Below are 16,669 nucleotides of genomic sequence, written 5' to 3'. Positions count from 1 at the left end.
CGGTAACAGCGGGCCTTTAAATTATCTGGGCTGACTTGTCGGTCATTATTTTGTTATAGTACAGTACTATGTACAATAACTTAAATATGTTATTAAATTTTATCATGTATCATATATATTACAAATATTATTGAAACAAATGCTTATTCTAGAGGACAGTGAGGATTCATTTCTATAAATACTTGTGTACACGTGTTTATGTTTACTCCACGTGTTTATGTATATTTCGCGTGCTTATAAATACTTCGCGTGTTTATAAATACTTAAATATTCTTCGCGTTTATATTTATACTTCGCGTGTTTATATACACTTCGTGTGTTTATAGATTATATGAAACGCATATTTAGCAAATAATATAAATCCTACAGAAGTCAGAAAGTATTTTAGTTAAAAATAATTTGTATTTGCTGAATTTCATTTTCTGATTGTCAATGAAACAAGTGAAGTTATGTACATAGTAAAAATAGTATTGCATGTGTGATTGTGATGGCGCTTTAATATTATACATATCCTGGAATAGCTAAATGAAAAAAAGAAAGAAACAAAACTAACCTGCATCCATCAGCAACAAAATTAAAATAAAAGTTTTTTCCCTGATTTTTTATTACCCAAAAATATGTTTTGCCACCCCATAAATATCTTAAAAGTAAATGATTTAGATAAAGAATTTAAAAGTCGGTGTTAAAAAAATGAAAAATTGGAAATATCAATTTTTCCAAAAAAAAGGCTCATGGGTTTAAAACGCGCAACAGAAAATTCTCTTTTAAAAATTTTGGGTCCCCCACAATGAAATATAAGTCTTAGTTTATAAAAAATACGTATCCCAAGAAATGTCCCATTGAAAAATAAATCTTAAAACAGGGTTGGGTGCGTTGTTTGGTCACTACCCAAAACCCCCCCTCATGTAAAGAAACTGCATTTTAAAATTGGTGAAGGGGGTTTTGGAAGTTTTCACCCCAAAACACGGCATAAGCTATATTAAATGTACCAGAGACGGGGTTCATAAACCGCAGGGTTCCCCGGGGAAAAGCTTTTAAAGGGCTTTTACTAGATTTAGTTGCCTTAACTTTCGAAAGGAACTAAATAATTCTGTAATACCAGAGCAGGGGTATCAAAACCAAAGTACCGGGAATTTTCCCCGGGTTTCGTCCCAATTCATACCCAAAACGCTCTCCCTATTGAGCTAAGGGACGGTTTTTGTGCGGGTTTGGGGGTCGTTATTTTTGTTTTTTGTTTTTATCATCTTTAAATTTATTTTTTAAATTATTATTATTATATTAATAAAATATTATTTTAAACATTTTTTATTATTTTTTATTATTATTTTTTATTATTATTATTTATTTATTATTATTCATATTTTTAAATTATTCTTATTTTTGTATAGCTTGAGTAAAATAGCAGGGTTTAATTTTGCTTTCTTTTAAAAATTTTTTTCAGTTTTTAAATGCAATGGGTTTGATTTTCTTTTATACATACACATTGTAAAATTTGAAATTTGAAAGAAGGATTTTTCTTTTTAAACGCCCATTATGACAAAAGGTGAAAGGAGTATTTTAAATAATTTTAAAACATTACTAGTATTTAGTTAAAATGTAGTTACTTCCCCTAGTGTATAAAAATAATCGACACAATATATACATAAAACATCAAAATATCAGATACAAATTAACACTGCCTTATGAATGAACTATTGAAAAACATTTGCTACCAAACGAAGTTTGTTCTTATTAAGAGGAAAATGACCTGACTAATATAAGTTAAAATGTAAATGGATCTTTTAACCCGGACAGCTACAACTTTTAATCTACAATAAATACATTTAAACCTTTCAGAATACAATCTTAGTTATACTTATATTTAGTGCCGTCTTCGCCTTATGTAGGCAACTATAAATAACCTAGGTATATAAATCCGTGAAATAACCAACTAATCAATCGATCGAATTATGAAGTCTTAAACTTTACACCAGCTATTGATTTGTAAAACGTTCTTATTATGTGACAAATAAAAATGATTCTTTTAACTTATAGGTGTAATACGATTTAAAAAAGATTTTCATAAAAGCGGTGAGTACCAGATAGTATTTTTGATAATCAAATACCATGTGAATGTTTATTATTATAAATGATCATTTTAAATAGAATATGTTTTGTAATAATATGTGTCAAACTACGTAGTATTTGTATATAATTATGAAACGTTGATTCGTACGTCTTATCTAATCAACACCTACCTATTGACGTATTTTTATACAATAATTATTATGGCTTAATATGTAAATCAAATTAACCATGATATTTCTTCCTTCAAATAGGCATCAAGATAATATTCAAAGAGTTTGTCAGGAATGCATAGGAGATAATATTAAAGTTTTCGTCTGCGACTTCTGTCTCCTTTGTACCCAGTGCCTTTGCAAGACTTGTCTTACCAACCAAATGGAAAAGCAAGCCCGGTTTGATCTACAACCTAGATTCCTACAAATTCCTTCCAGCCCTGCACACACCGGTAACAGTATAGAACTTTGTGAAAATCACTTGGGTGAAGCTATAGAATTCTATTGCAAGGCCCATGAAGCATATCTTTGCAACGACTGTGTAAGACTTGAACATGACACTTCGCCGTGTAAAGTCGTCCAAATAGCAGACTTGCAAATGTCAAGCATAAACCCCAACGACTGTGTCGACACTCTTAAACCCATCGCCGCTATTATAGACAAATGCAAAGAATTATCAAGAACTCTCCAAGAAAAAGTCAATAAAACAAATTACTCTTACGCAGATATAATGAACGATGTAAAAACATTTAAACGAGAGATAAATCAAGAGTCAGATGAGCTTGAAAACTTCTTGAAAGTTGAACTAAAAGCAATGCAAATGCAAAGTAACAGTGACTTGAATGAGATAGAGGAACTGATCCAGACATCTTCTGTCAAACCATCGTGTAACTCGTCAGAGCAACCCACAGTCTCAAACCATGACGATGACGATCTTCTTTTGATTCTTCAGCCTTCAAAAGACAATGACATCAAGAAAGGTTTAAGTGACAGCTTACAGCATCATCAAAAACATACCAATGAAGATGATGATGACCTTCTCTTATTCTTAACATAAATTTAGACACTTTGTCAGAGTTCTTGAACCTGAAGCATTTGTTATATCTTGCCAATTATCCATAATCAACAAAAAAACCGGTAAATACAGATGTTCAAAGGTCCTTAAAATAGAGTTTCACCTGTTAATTTACCTGTTAGAAAAGTAAAGTTACTATCCTTTATCACCAGTATAGAACTAAGCTAGGGGCGTCCGTGGCCGAGTGGTTAAGGTCGTTGACTTCAAACCACTTGCCCCTCACCGCTGTGGGTTCGAATCCCGACAGGGACTTTGAATCTTTCATGTGAGGAAGCTATCCAGCTAGCTTACGGAACGTCGGTGGTTCTACTCAGGTGCCCGTTCGTGCCTGAAATAATTCACGGAAGGGCATCTGAGGTCTTCCTCCACCAGTAAAGCTGGAACGTCGCTAAATGAAACCCAATCAAACAAACAGAACTAAGCTATTTTGCCCAATTGTGCAGTCTTGTAAGGTTCTATACAGGCGGTAGCTCTTTTTATGTATTTTGATACTGTAATCCCTAAAACTTGATTGGTCTGTTTTATATTCAAAGCAGGGCAAATCCATAACTTAGGGGTGGAGAGTCGCACAAATGAACGACGGCGGACAAATACCTGTAGCCCATTTACTGCGCTATTTGTTACTAAAGGGCAAATCAGATGTTTTTTTTTATTAATTCAGGACATTTCAGTGAATCAAGCACTTGTGTATTTAGTTGCCCAAATTATCCAAATCACAAAACATGGTTTACAGTGTTTAAATCTGAAAATAGAGAGAATATTTCAAAATAAATTGCTTTCTTTGTACGGTTTATAAGCGGGCTTAATACACAGATGGTCAATGCGGACTCGAAACCATCTAGACCCACCGCTGTGGCGAACCACGGGATTTGAATCTTTTTAAAGCTACCACAGACAAGTGTGGTTCAAAACCACTTACCTGCTCGGTGCTAAATAATGCATAGATTGAGTTTTCTTACCAAGCTGTAATTCAAACCTTTTGCGTTGACAAGAACCAATCAACAAGCATTTAAACGGTGGCTGCAATCTTTATGTCTGAACCATTTAAGGCAACACAGCTAGAGTGAAAAGCATAACATTATATAATTCATTCACTTGTTTGCATTACTTGTTACCTTATATGTTGTCGAACAAAATTTTGAAATGATGAAACATTTTACCAATAAATTACATTTAGACAGGAAAATTTCATTGTTTCTTATAAAGATCAGTCTGAAAACAATTTCGAATGCAGATCTCATCTAAACATAAAGCAAACTTTAAAGTCTGAAATATGATATACAGGATCAACAAGAAAAGGCGGCGTTCAATGGACGCAACCCCCACACCATCCAGCAACCAGAACCAGTGGCAAGGAGCCCAGGGGGGCCCAAACAAAAACAAGACATAGCACAAGGCAGAGCATGGGTAGGTTAAACACTGAAATCATACATAAGAAGAAATAATTAGTAACTGACAAGGAACGCAAAGAAAACAAACAAACGACCGAACAACAAGCCCACAAAGCCAAAGGGCACAGGGGAAGGAGACCCGGGGAAGGGGGGGGGGTAAATAAAAGAAATAAAAAAATAAAAACTAGGGGCAAAGGGGAAGATACTTACCGTAGACGAGAAAAAAACAAGGGGCACAAAAATGTCACCAAAACAGTATGAAACAACAAAGACATACATCTGAGGAACACAGAGGTGCGCCGCCTATGGACGGTCAGCAGCATAAGTACGGCTGGGGAGTTTAAACCGGTTAATGATAATCCTTCTTTTATATAGGCCTAAAGATATCAGCCTGCATATAATATAAGGATCATATTGTCGTTTTTTTAGCGTGCCGGTCTTGGAAAAAAAGAGAACGCTACATTTTTTTTTCATTTCATGAGACTCAAAATATGCTCGCTTTATAATACTTGTCTGGACTCTGAAATCCTAAACACGGAAAGGGCGGATAAAGGTATTCCGAATGTGCCGCTAAACAAGGGGATTTCATGCGATTTTTCATGGAATAGCGCCATATTGAATGAGTTAGAGAGCACTTTGTGAAACAAGCAGGGACCAGAAATAAGAAAAAAAAACAACAATTGATGCTTTTGAACTTCTTCTGTAATGTTTTTGAATACTGATTATCACTTTCTGTAATATACATCACTAGGGCAAACAGTTGCTTATGAACAGCTACAAATATAGCTCGTCTGTTTTCATGACAACACATTTGAACTTTTGTCCTTTAATTTATGTAAGCTGTTTTTTTGTTGTTGTTTGCATATACATTGTTGTGTTGTACTTTAAGAATGTTTATTCTCACTTACAAATTCTAAATTAATATGCAGCATTCTTATACAAACATTGTTTTTTTAAAATTAATATATATTTGTTATTTTTGTATATAAACTCTGTACTTTTAGTTTATATAAATGTTGAAATTGTCCAAATTGTTTACTATTATTTTCATCAATAAAATGAAAATATCAAGAATGATGCATCTACGTATACAATATGACCTATGACACCCAATGCAGACGACAGAAAATGGTAGACTCAAATGGAGTAATTTTAAAATAATTCCTCGCACTAGTCACTTTGTATAAACATTTTTTGATTGATTAAACACATTTTCTTATACAAGAAAATCAAGGTGTGAACATAGAAGAGGTCATATTGCGACTTTTCCAGCTTTACTGGTGGACGTCAGGTACCCCTCCGTGCATTATCTAAGACACGAATATGCACCTGAGCAGAACCACCGGTATTCCGTAAACCAGATGGACAGCTTAGTAACGGTCCCTGGCGAGACTCGAACCCACAGCGATTAGGGGGAAGTGGTTTGAAGCCATCGACCTTAACCACTTGGCCACGAAATTCAAATTGTATAAAAAAAACTAAAGACAAGCTGGTTTTTCTATTTGTGTGTTAAAAGGTGTTTCTGTGACGACGATAACAACAACAACAACAAAAAAGCTCGGTCCATAATGTTCAATGTCAAACTCATCCATTACCTTATTATTCTGTTTCATTCAACATAATCGTTCATAAGAAATCAATGTGTAACAGAAATGTCTAATGTGTAGCCACTGTGAATTATAAATTAGTTTTCCGGTCCACACCATTGTAATTCCTCAACCTAGATTCCAACAAATTCCTTCCAGTCCTGCACACACCGGAATAAGTATAGAATTTTGTGAAAACCACTTGGGTGAAGCCATAGAATTCTATTGCAAGGCACATGAAGCATATCTTTGCAACGACTGTGTAAGACTTGAACATGACACTTTGTCGTGCAAAGTCGTCCCAATAGCAGACTTGCAAAGGTCAAGCACAGACTGTGCCGACACTCTTAAACCCATCGCCGTTATTATAGACAAATACAACGAATTATCAAGAACCCTTCAAGAAAAAGTCAATAAAACAAATTACTCTTACGCAGATATAATGAACGATGTAAAAACATTTAAACGAGAGATAAATCAAAAGACAGATGAGCTTGAAAACTTCTTGAAAGTTGAACTAAAAGCAATGCAAAAGCAAAGTAACAATGACTTGAATGTGACAGAGGAACTTATCCAGACATCTTCTGTCAAACCATCTTGTAACTCAGCAGAAGAACCTGCAGTTTTAAACCATGACGATGACGTTCTTCTTTTGATTCTTCAGCCTACAAAAGACCATCACAACAAGAAAGGTTTAGATGACAGCTTACAGCATCATCAAAACATGCCAGTGAAGATGATGATGACCTTCTCTTATTCTTAACTTAGATTAAGACACTATATCAGAGTTCTTGCAACTGAAGCATTTGTTATATCTTGCCAATTATCCATAATCAGCAAAGGGACGGGAAATACACATATACAGATGTTCAAAGGTCGTTAAGATATATTTTTGACTCTTAATTCACCTGTAAGAAACAAAAGTAATTACCCTTTGTCACCAGTATAGAACTAAGCTATTTTGTGCAGTCTGGCAAGGATCTTTACTGTTGGTGGCTCTCTTTATGTATTTTGAAATCCCTAAATCATGATTGGTCTGTTTAATATTTCAAGCAGAACAAATCTAAGACGCTGGGGTTAGAGAGTCGTACAAATGAACGACGGCGGACAAATACCTGTAGCCCATTTACTGCGCTATTTGTCATAAAAGGGATCGGCTTAAGGCAATTCACGATGGTTTTTTTTATTCCATACGGACATTTCAAGATATAAATCTTGCACTTGTAGTATTCCAGTCCAGTCTTTACTTCACTAAATATCATCTTGTACATCTGGTTTATATCTGAATATAGCATATTTCAGATGAAATGCTTCTATTTGTCTGGTTTACGGCGCTTAAACACAGCATAGGTCATATGGCGCCGAAACAGGAAAGATGGTCTTGGCTAACCACGAGTGTTATAAACTTTAAAGCAACACAAGGGGTCAAAATCACCTCACCTGCTGGAGATAAGAGATGCATATATTCCAATCATATGAACTCTTGCGATCACGCAGGATAGACGATGGCTGCAATTCTTAAGCCTCAAACATTAATGGCAACTTCAAGGGCAGCTAAAATGAAAAAAATAATCTTGACATTATATAATTCATTCGCTTGCATTACTTGATACTTCATTATTATCATGTTGTCGAACAAAATTTTGGAATTATGAAAAATTTTACTAATAAATAATCTTTAAATAGACAATTTTTCATTGTGTCTTATAAACATCAACAAACTGAAACAATTTTAAATACAGAGCTCAGACGTACACAAAGCATTTTTTTCTACTATTATACATGTATAATAGGTATCTCGCATATAATATATACAGACAATTTTACAGGTTTTCAGCGGTCTTGGAAAAAGGACGCTTCATTCTTTTTCACGTAGACTCAAACATGAAATGACTTGATCTTTTCCGACACACGGAAAGGGCGGATAAAGGTATCCCGGATATTCCGCTAAACGAGGGGTTTTCATACGATTTTTCATGGAATAGGCGCCATATTGCATGAGTTACAAATGTAGCAAAAACTTTGTAAAACTAGCAGGCACCAGCAATAAGAAAGAAACAATTGATGTTTTCTTTAACTTCTTATGTAATGTCTTTGAAAAATAATTATCACTGATTATCACTTTCTGTGATGTACTTGGCCAGGTCAGATACTTGTTATTGAACAGACACAAAAATAGCTCGCGAGTTTTCATTACAAGACATTTAAACTTTTGTCCTTAAATTTATGTAAACTGTTTTTTGTTGTTTTTTGTTGTTGTCTGCTTAAACATTGTTGTGTTGTACTTTTAGTATGTTTATTCAAACTTACAAATGCTAAATTAATATCCAGTATTCATATATAATCATTATTTTTTTAATAATCTTTATATTATTTTTGTATATATAAACTCTCTGTACTTTTATTTTTATATAAATGTTGAAATCGTCCAATTTGTTTATCACTTTTTCATCAATAAAATGAAAATATCAAGAATGATGTTGATCTACGTAAACAAGATGGCATTGATTTTTGGTGCAGACCTAAACCAACATACATGTGTCTGTGTTTTTGCTCCTTTCAAACATAAAAAACTTAAGTGTAATTGTCAATGCAGACATATGAATACATGTATATAACTTTAACACACTAAATAAAGGGTTACATTAACTACATTCAGCTTGTAATAATTTGTGGAAAAAAAATCACCTCCCAGCACTGGTATGAAAGATGAAAAGTTAGCAATGCCACTGGTTTTCTATTAGTGTGTTAAAAAGTGTGTCTGTGATAAAAAAGAAACAACAACAAAAACACAAAATAAAGAAAAAAAAGAGAGAAACAACAAGCTCGGTCCATAATCTTCTTTGTCAAACTCATGCATTACCTAATTATTATGTTTTATTAGAAAAAATCGTTCATAACAAACCATTGTCTAACTGAGAAAGGTCAAATATGTTGCCACTGTGAATTATAAATTAGTTTTCCAGTCCACACCATTGTAATTCCTTAATATATTTTAAAAATACTTGGCAGTAATGTTAACCATCTCGAGATATCGTGTTCTAGACAAACCATGGGTCTGTAAGATTATAGTCATTGTCGGTCTATCATACCTTGAAGGACTTTGAGATATTTGTCAGAATTGCCGGCCACAAAAAGACAATGTGACCCGCTTAAGATCAGTAATTTAAATTCCATTTTCACATTTAAAAACGGGCAATATAGTTCGTATGTCATGGTAAACTAGCAGTATATTTGGCAGACAGACACATTTAAAAATACAAAAGCATCCGTTTGTTAATTCGGATATTATAACAATACTCAATGTTGGTTGGTAATCATTTGACACAATAAGGAGTAAAGATATATTGCACTTAGGTTACCCCATACAAACAAAATATGTAATTTATTGATTAGGATAGGACCTTCACTTCGTCCTTTATTGGTCCGTGTACTACTTGGCTGAAGAAAGCGCCTAAAAATAAGCGCATTGTAATCGAGCTGGAACTAACTTTAGGCAGTTTTTGTATTTTTTATGGGTATACTCGTTTAAACAAATGCAACAGAAACATCTTGCCCATTTCTGAATTTATTCGTAAACTAAAGTATTTGGAAATTGGACAAAATGTGCTTAAAACAAAAATTACGATTAAAAAAAACAAAAAAACAACAAAACAACTCGGTTTACCAGAAATATTATTTAATTTATTTAGTAGTCGTAGAAATAAATGATAATACTTAAAACCTTTAACCTGTGAAATCGAAAAAGGTCAGTATAGAGCCAGTCCAGCCTGTCCATCCGTTCAGACTGACCAGATTCTGTACTGATGACTGGCTAACTTTTTTCTAACTTTCCAAAAAATGATAACGAACAACTTTTAAGAAATACGGGCTATTTACCGTATACCAGTATACAGTATTCCGTAGTATATACGGAATGTGTACCGTGCGTTCCGACGATGACAGGTTAAAGGTGAATTATTTTATCTAGGCCAGCTAGATCACCTTAACACACTTATCAAACAGATAAAGACAAAAAAACTATTAATGAAAGAATGAAAAAGCTGTGTATATGTATAACTGAACACAAGAAATGATATAAAGAAATATTTCTAAATGCATTTTAACATGTGAATAAAAAAAGCACATAGAACAGAAATATCAGAAAAAAAAACATACATACATGCATATATACACATGTAATTGCTATTACAGCAAATGCAAAATTTGGAATTACACAAAAAAGGACCACATTATAAAATATACATAACGTAAGGTCAATTTAGACTAAATAGTAGAATAGTTATTAATTTATTATAAAAACAAATATAGTATAACATTTAGAATTATATAAAAGAAAATAGAGATACTTATTTAACTTAAAAGAAATAAGTACTTTTTAAAGTAAATGCAGACATTTTGGTACAAAAAACCATGTTTGAAAATGATAATGATAAATTAATGAAATACGAACAAAAAGAAGACAATTTTCTACAAACACAGGAAACAACACCACTATCACATACATGTAATATCATTGAATTTACCACTGATCATGTTAATCAGTGACAAATTCTGTCATTTTATTTTACCAACTAATGATGTTAATGAGTCAAAAAAAATCCTCACAAGTTTTTTCTTGTTTAACTTAATAACAATATTGTATGTCAGAACTAAGTCAAAAGTTGACGGTCAGAGTATATGTAAGAATATAATACAAATACACAAATCGATATTTTATAGAAGAGGATTTATAGAGAATATTCAATTTTTTTTCTATAAATACAAGATTTATTTTCACCGAGTGGTATGAAATATGATAATTTTCAAATCACAAGATGGAAATAAATCCAGTGTTTAAAGAAAAACTCGAATTTTCTGTTTATTATATACATTTTTATTTCATTTATTTTTTAGACATTATAATTTGAAAGAATACCACTGAGATTTTTATGTATTGGCTAAATTTAGAAAAAAGTAGTTCGGCAAGACACAAGACTTTAGTGAAAATACAGAAAATATGTTTCACTTTCACTTTACGGTGAAAATACAGAAATTGGAAATACTCATTGTTTTTCATTAATATTTTTCAATATTTCATTTATAAGTATATAATAAACAAGTAGTATTGTCTGTTGATTTTTTTTCATGTAACCCGTAATATCTTTCAATTCATTTGACTGACCTTTTGATCTCATCGAAATGTTATTAAAATAAACTTTGCAGTGGTCCTCACAAAGGCATATTGTTATGTTTACCTCTAATAATGCATATTTGTATTTGTAATATCTGTAGTAAAAAAGTGTTAATTAACGAATATATGTAAGAATTTGATAATTAATAAAATACATTTAAAGCTTCAGAGATACATGTAATGTATTTACTTAATCATTGTATCATTTTAAGAAACCTGCTGGTTAAATGTTAGAAAAATCGACCCTAATCAATTCTTTTTTGCTTTAACGCATGTTTAGGAGACGGGAGGTGGCGGATATGCCATGTCATTGGTATTTTGCGCATGTGACGTCATATGTGTTTGTGACTGTTGAAATCCGTTGTTACCTACAGGATACGCGTTCGATCCCGGTAGAGGTGACCCAGGGTACGGCGGTGGAGCCGGATAGGCCGGATTCATATTGTATGCAGGAGCTGGTGCGGTATATACCTGGCTGTATGGTGGCGGTGGTGGTAAAGTGTTGTTCCCGGACATATTTGTAGTATATATCATGTTCTGGTCTGAAATAGAGATATCAATATTGTATTAAATACAAAAACTACAACTACAACAACAACAAAAACAACAACTGCAGCAGCAGCAACAACAACAAGAAGAAGATTGTTTTTTTAAGACACATGTATAATTCTCAGTCGGTTATGGTTAACACTGTTACATGTCATTCAGATAAAAGCCCATATGGTTTATTTGAGTAAAGCAAAATATGGTACAAACTGCGGCGGACCCCTTGTATAAGTAGAAGATAGAGGTTGTTTTTCTAATTTCTTTCTTGTTGTTAGATAATAAACACATTATTTTGAAAAAATCAGGCTATGGAATGTAGCATATAAATAATAATATTTGTCGCGAAGTTTGTTCTTCTATTTTACCGGAAACACTACATGTGTCCGCCTGAGAAAAGAACGTGACAAAGCGGATAGTTTTTTAATGATCAATTAGGTTTTTTTAAAGATCACGTTTTCGGTCAATGCAACTGTTTAAACAAGAATATTTTATTTATAGCAAGGTATTTGAAAAGTAATAGAAAAATAAAGAGGGGGTCTATTTGTCGATCACGTTTTTTTTTATCCGGCGACAACTTTGCTGTTATCGATTCGGAAGAAGGTCATAACTTTATTATTATTACCGCTTATAAAATAAAACGGGCTAGTAAGAACTTCCATAAACGACAGCTTACTACTCACTGCCTACTGACAACTGCTTATTGACAGTTTAAGTCTATGTATGGATCAATTACGAAGTATTCCGAATGTACACATAGGTTTGGCCGTCATTTTGTAGGAAATCTCTGCTGTTTAAACTTAAAGTATGCCTGTTTTTAAAGTGACAATATGCCCAAACAAGTGTAAATTGTCAGCGAACAGGTAAAAATAAGGAAATAACGTGAAATAGTGCCCATAAATGTGATCAATTTTATATTTTACAATGAAAAAACAATAACAATATTCCATTACGTCACCAACTTGAGATTCTCTTTATATTATTCAGAATGTGTTGGAAAAAGTCAAACCTTAAAAGATCGGGTCAGTCTTTTTATTATTTAGGTAGTCTTTAAATTGTATCATTAACATTTTGCTTTATCATTTATTGGTCAATCATCATTATAATAGCCATTCTTTTAAAACATATTACTAATTCAACGCAAATTGACAACAGCAGCAGCAACAGGAACAACAACAACAACAACATCAACAACAACAAAAATAGAGCATAATGTCAATTTAAGCAAAAGCTTTCGAAACAATAATCCTATCAACAAAAGCAAACTTACTATTTAAATTATTTTGTCTTCGTGTGTTGTTTCTATAGTTACTCTGATAGTTATTTGACATTTGCACGTTCACCGTGCGTTGTTTTTTGGTGTTCATTTTTTGGCAGACGAGAAAAACAATTGTACCCACAATGGCGAGCAGTACTATGCAGCCGACCACAACACCGGCGATCCATCCCCAATCACTGAAATAAATACTTAAATATAAGATGATTTAAAAATGAATTTAAAATGTACAGACGTTTAAGTTGTATATGCACGTTCAAATGGTCTATATATAGATAGTCATGGGTCACTGTTTTAATTTTAACCAAAGGCAACTTCATATGAACTGAGTTTTGTGGGATACAAAACACGCTAATTACATAAGCAAATACAATGTGTTTTTCTCCTCTATTGAAAATAAAACCGTCGTGTTTTAAAAAATAATTTAATCTAGACAGTCCCGGCTTATAACATTTACAAATATACATTACACTGTATTGGAAAAACAATTAAATAGCACGTAATTTGAATATTTTTTATATTTATTTTAACGATCGATCAATAGTTAGGATGAATTTGGACATGCCCGATTATTGTCTGAATAAACATTTGCTGTAGGTATTAAACCGTTTGATTTGAAAGTTACACTGGAGTTATTAAGATTAAGAGGTTGGCTGAGAATAAATTAACAGTCATTTAATGGAAAATGACGGTATAATTTGTTTTCGTTTAAAATTCTTTCGTAAAATTAGGGATAAATAAATGTTTGAACATAACATTAATTCATCATTGGCACCACATCTTCACGTCAACACTACACAAATAACTGGGCAGCTTAATAATTCAAGAAAAAATTGGCTACATCCTCTCCCTTTAAAGTTTAGATATTTTAGTATAATAGTATAATAGACATAAGAAAGGTCGGAAATGTCATTTGAAACGACATATGTGATAGCTAGTCACGTGTGTGTACAATTTTCAATACAAAATTACTTGGGCAGTCGCTTGTACCGTACCAGCATAATTTATAAAATGATAATATAATGACAATGTTAATTTTAATACGTTTAAATCAGTGTTAGAATCAAAACTTTATTTAATCACATTACCCTCTCTCATTTTGCTGTGTATTTTTTTTACAAAATAATGCACGTTATTCTCGTGCATTGTGAAACAACTTACCTGCAACAGCCGTCATCCTCTGATGAGCAACAATAACCATCACAATATTCTTCAGTCACGTCATGACTGTCTTGGGTATAGCAATATTCTCCCGCGTTCACCACATATGCTGCAAGAACAAAGTGTTTAGTTTAGTTTAAACATATTTTATTGCATTTAATACATGTTTACAAATATATCATACAAATAATGAGTATATATCAAAATGCAAATGGGTTGGGCAACAAGTTCTTACAACATTAGATTAAGCCCTTGAAGACATCTAATAGACGGCATTATGTGTTGAAACTTAAATATTTCTGTCTTGTATATTACTTGCTTTATTTCGGCTAAATCGTCAATTTTCGGAGCTGACAAATCAAAACAAAACAAAACATAAAACTGCACACTTCTTAGGGCGATGAAATGTTAATAATTTTTACTAAAATTGAGGTTTTGCGCAAACGTCAAGACTTCAATATCATTTATATTTTATTTTTGGCATATTTATCTTCGTCAATGGAAAACGACATTTACAACAATAGCATTCATTGTGTCCATAAGCTTATAGCTTCCTACACAATCGAACTAAGACATATTCTGTATAAACTCAACAATAGCAAACTAACCAAAATCTTGACATTTTTTTCTTTCAAAAAAAACGATTTCGTTGTCAACTATCTCTAAAATGAAAACATATGATTGTACAATTTTGAATATATCTTAATAGACAATGACTACTTTATATGTTTCCTTTTTTTGATTTCTAAGGTTTACAGTTATTTGATTTGTACTGTGGTTATTCATATCCTTTACTTTTATGAACTTTTCAAAGAACTCCGTTCGTTTCTTTTAAGTATTTTATGTTAGAAATGATAATAATAATGATAATAATAATAATAAAATTAATAAAAATGTTGATTATCATAATAATTATAGCAAAAAAGATGATAATAATGATGATGATGATGATGATGATTTTGATGTTGATGATGATTTTGATGTTGATGATGATGTTTATGGTGATAATAATAACTGAAAAGTTACTAATTATAATAGAAACTAATAATGATAACAACAAAAATAACAACAGTAACAATAGAAATTATCATCATCATCATTATTAATATAAACATTAATAGAGAAAAAGAAGAAAAAGAAGAAGAAGAAGAAGAAGAAGAAAAGAAGAAGAAGAAAGAAGAAATAAAAAGAAGAAAAAGAAAAAATAGGATAGCTTGCTTCAGACATGCTTCAACGAATCTGAAGTCTGTCAGCTTAATATATACAACATTTTTTTTGCAACAAAAGTAAGAGCTTTGGATTCCTCATAAAGCAGGTAACAATTATTAAGTAACATAAAATATCAATATCATCCAAAGAAAACAAAAATATTACCGCAATGAAATTGGCAAAGACAATAAATAAGATAACAAAAAAAAATAAAGTTAATTATTAAGTCCCTAATTAAAGGGAAGGACTTATTAAAAGTAAAAAATACTTAAGTAATTAGAGTCAACGGAAAAAAACACATTGTTTTCAATTCATTTCAAATCTGGACTAAAATCTTATTTATTTAATTTTAGTAGAATTCATAAACAAGACGAAATGATGACTAGGATAAAAACAATATCTTATTGTTTATAAACACCATTGAAAGAACAAATGATTCTTTTGAATTCACGGTTAAATTCTACCCACCTAAAATTAGTAATATTCCAATTTGTTTCGAAATACACTCTAAAGACGACATTCTCCCAGTTTTGTTATGTTTATAGTAATGTTTTATGTCTCTTTTCCTGTTGATTTTAATCCATTTTTTTGTAACAGACGCAGCTTTAAATTTTCTAAAATATTGTCTAAAAACGAATAATAATTAATCCTTATTTCGATATATTTGACTGTTAAGAACACACGTTTGAATATAGGTGAAATTAACTCGTTTTTAAACTTTAACTTAAGAATAAATATATCGGGATATTGATCGAATACTTTAAATGTAGACCGAATTTCAATCGATAATATGAAGGTTAACAATTTGCGTTTCCTTTCAGGTAGGTTGGTATTCGTGTATAGATGTTTAATTATGTTTGATCAATGATGATAAATGGTGGATAGTTCTCAAATTATTTTCGTTTTCAGATGGTTTACAATTGTACGAATGCGTTCCATTGTTATGATGTGGACTGAAACGCGTGACAATAGTAAAGATTGGGTTGAAATCGGAACTAACGAAAAGATGTGGATAAACTCAAAAAGTTCCATGTGTTAATCTCGATTAGTACGATGATAAGTCAATACGATATTACAATGTTTGTACGCGAAGATATCGTGTGTTCCCCGTTTGCGTTTTCACATGTAGTTTGTGATATCGACTTTTCATAACGTTGTCGTGTTTTTATCGTACTGTGGTAACATCATAACTATCGCG

At 32.1% G+C, this 16,669-nt stretch overlaps 2 protein-coding genes across 2 annotated transcripts; one reads left to right on the top strand and one right to left on the bottom strand.

Annotated features, from left to right (window-relative positions):
• The first annotated feature begins 1,949 nt into the window (after positions 1-1,949).
• Positions 1,950-3,747, top strand: LOC132760029 (tripartite motif-containing protein 2-like). The gene is made up of 2 exons (XM_060751916.1): positions 1,950-2,070; positions 2,319-3,747. Exon 2 carries the CDS (start codon positions 2,440-2,442, stop codon positions 3,112-3,114), a length of 675 nt encoding a protein of 224 aa, XP_060607899.1. The 5' UTR covers positions 1,950-2,070; positions 2,319-2,439; the 3' UTR covers positions 3,115-3,747.
• Positions 3,748-9,771: 6,024 nt separating this feature from the next.
• LOC132760028 (cysteine and tyrosine-rich protein 1-like) lies at positions 9,772-16,200 on the bottom strand. The gene is made up of 4 exons (XM_060751915.1): positions 15,940-16,200; positions 14,263-14,371; positions 13,096-13,280; positions 9,772-11,824 (listed from the first exon to the last, which is right to left on the bottom strand). The coding sequence occupies exons 1-4, from the start codon at positions 15,989-15,991 to the stop codon at positions 11,559-11,561; spliced, it is 612 nt and encodes a 203-aa protein (XP_060607898.1). The 5' UTR covers positions 15,992-16,200; the 3' UTR covers positions 9,772-11,558.
• Between the last annotated feature and the right edge of the window lie 469 nt (positions 16,201-16,669).

This window comes from Ruditapes philippinarum, unplaced genomic scaffold (assembly GCF_026571515.1).
Source record: "Ruditapes philippinarum isolate M1 unplaced genomic scaffold, ASM2657151v2 ctg1528_1_1_1_1, whole genome shotgun sequence".
Taxonomy (NCBI): Eukaryota; Metazoa; Mollusca; class Bivalvia; order Venerida; family Veneridae; genus Ruditapes; species Ruditapes philippinarum.
This window is presented reverse-complemented; position numbering and strand designations above follow the sequence as displayed.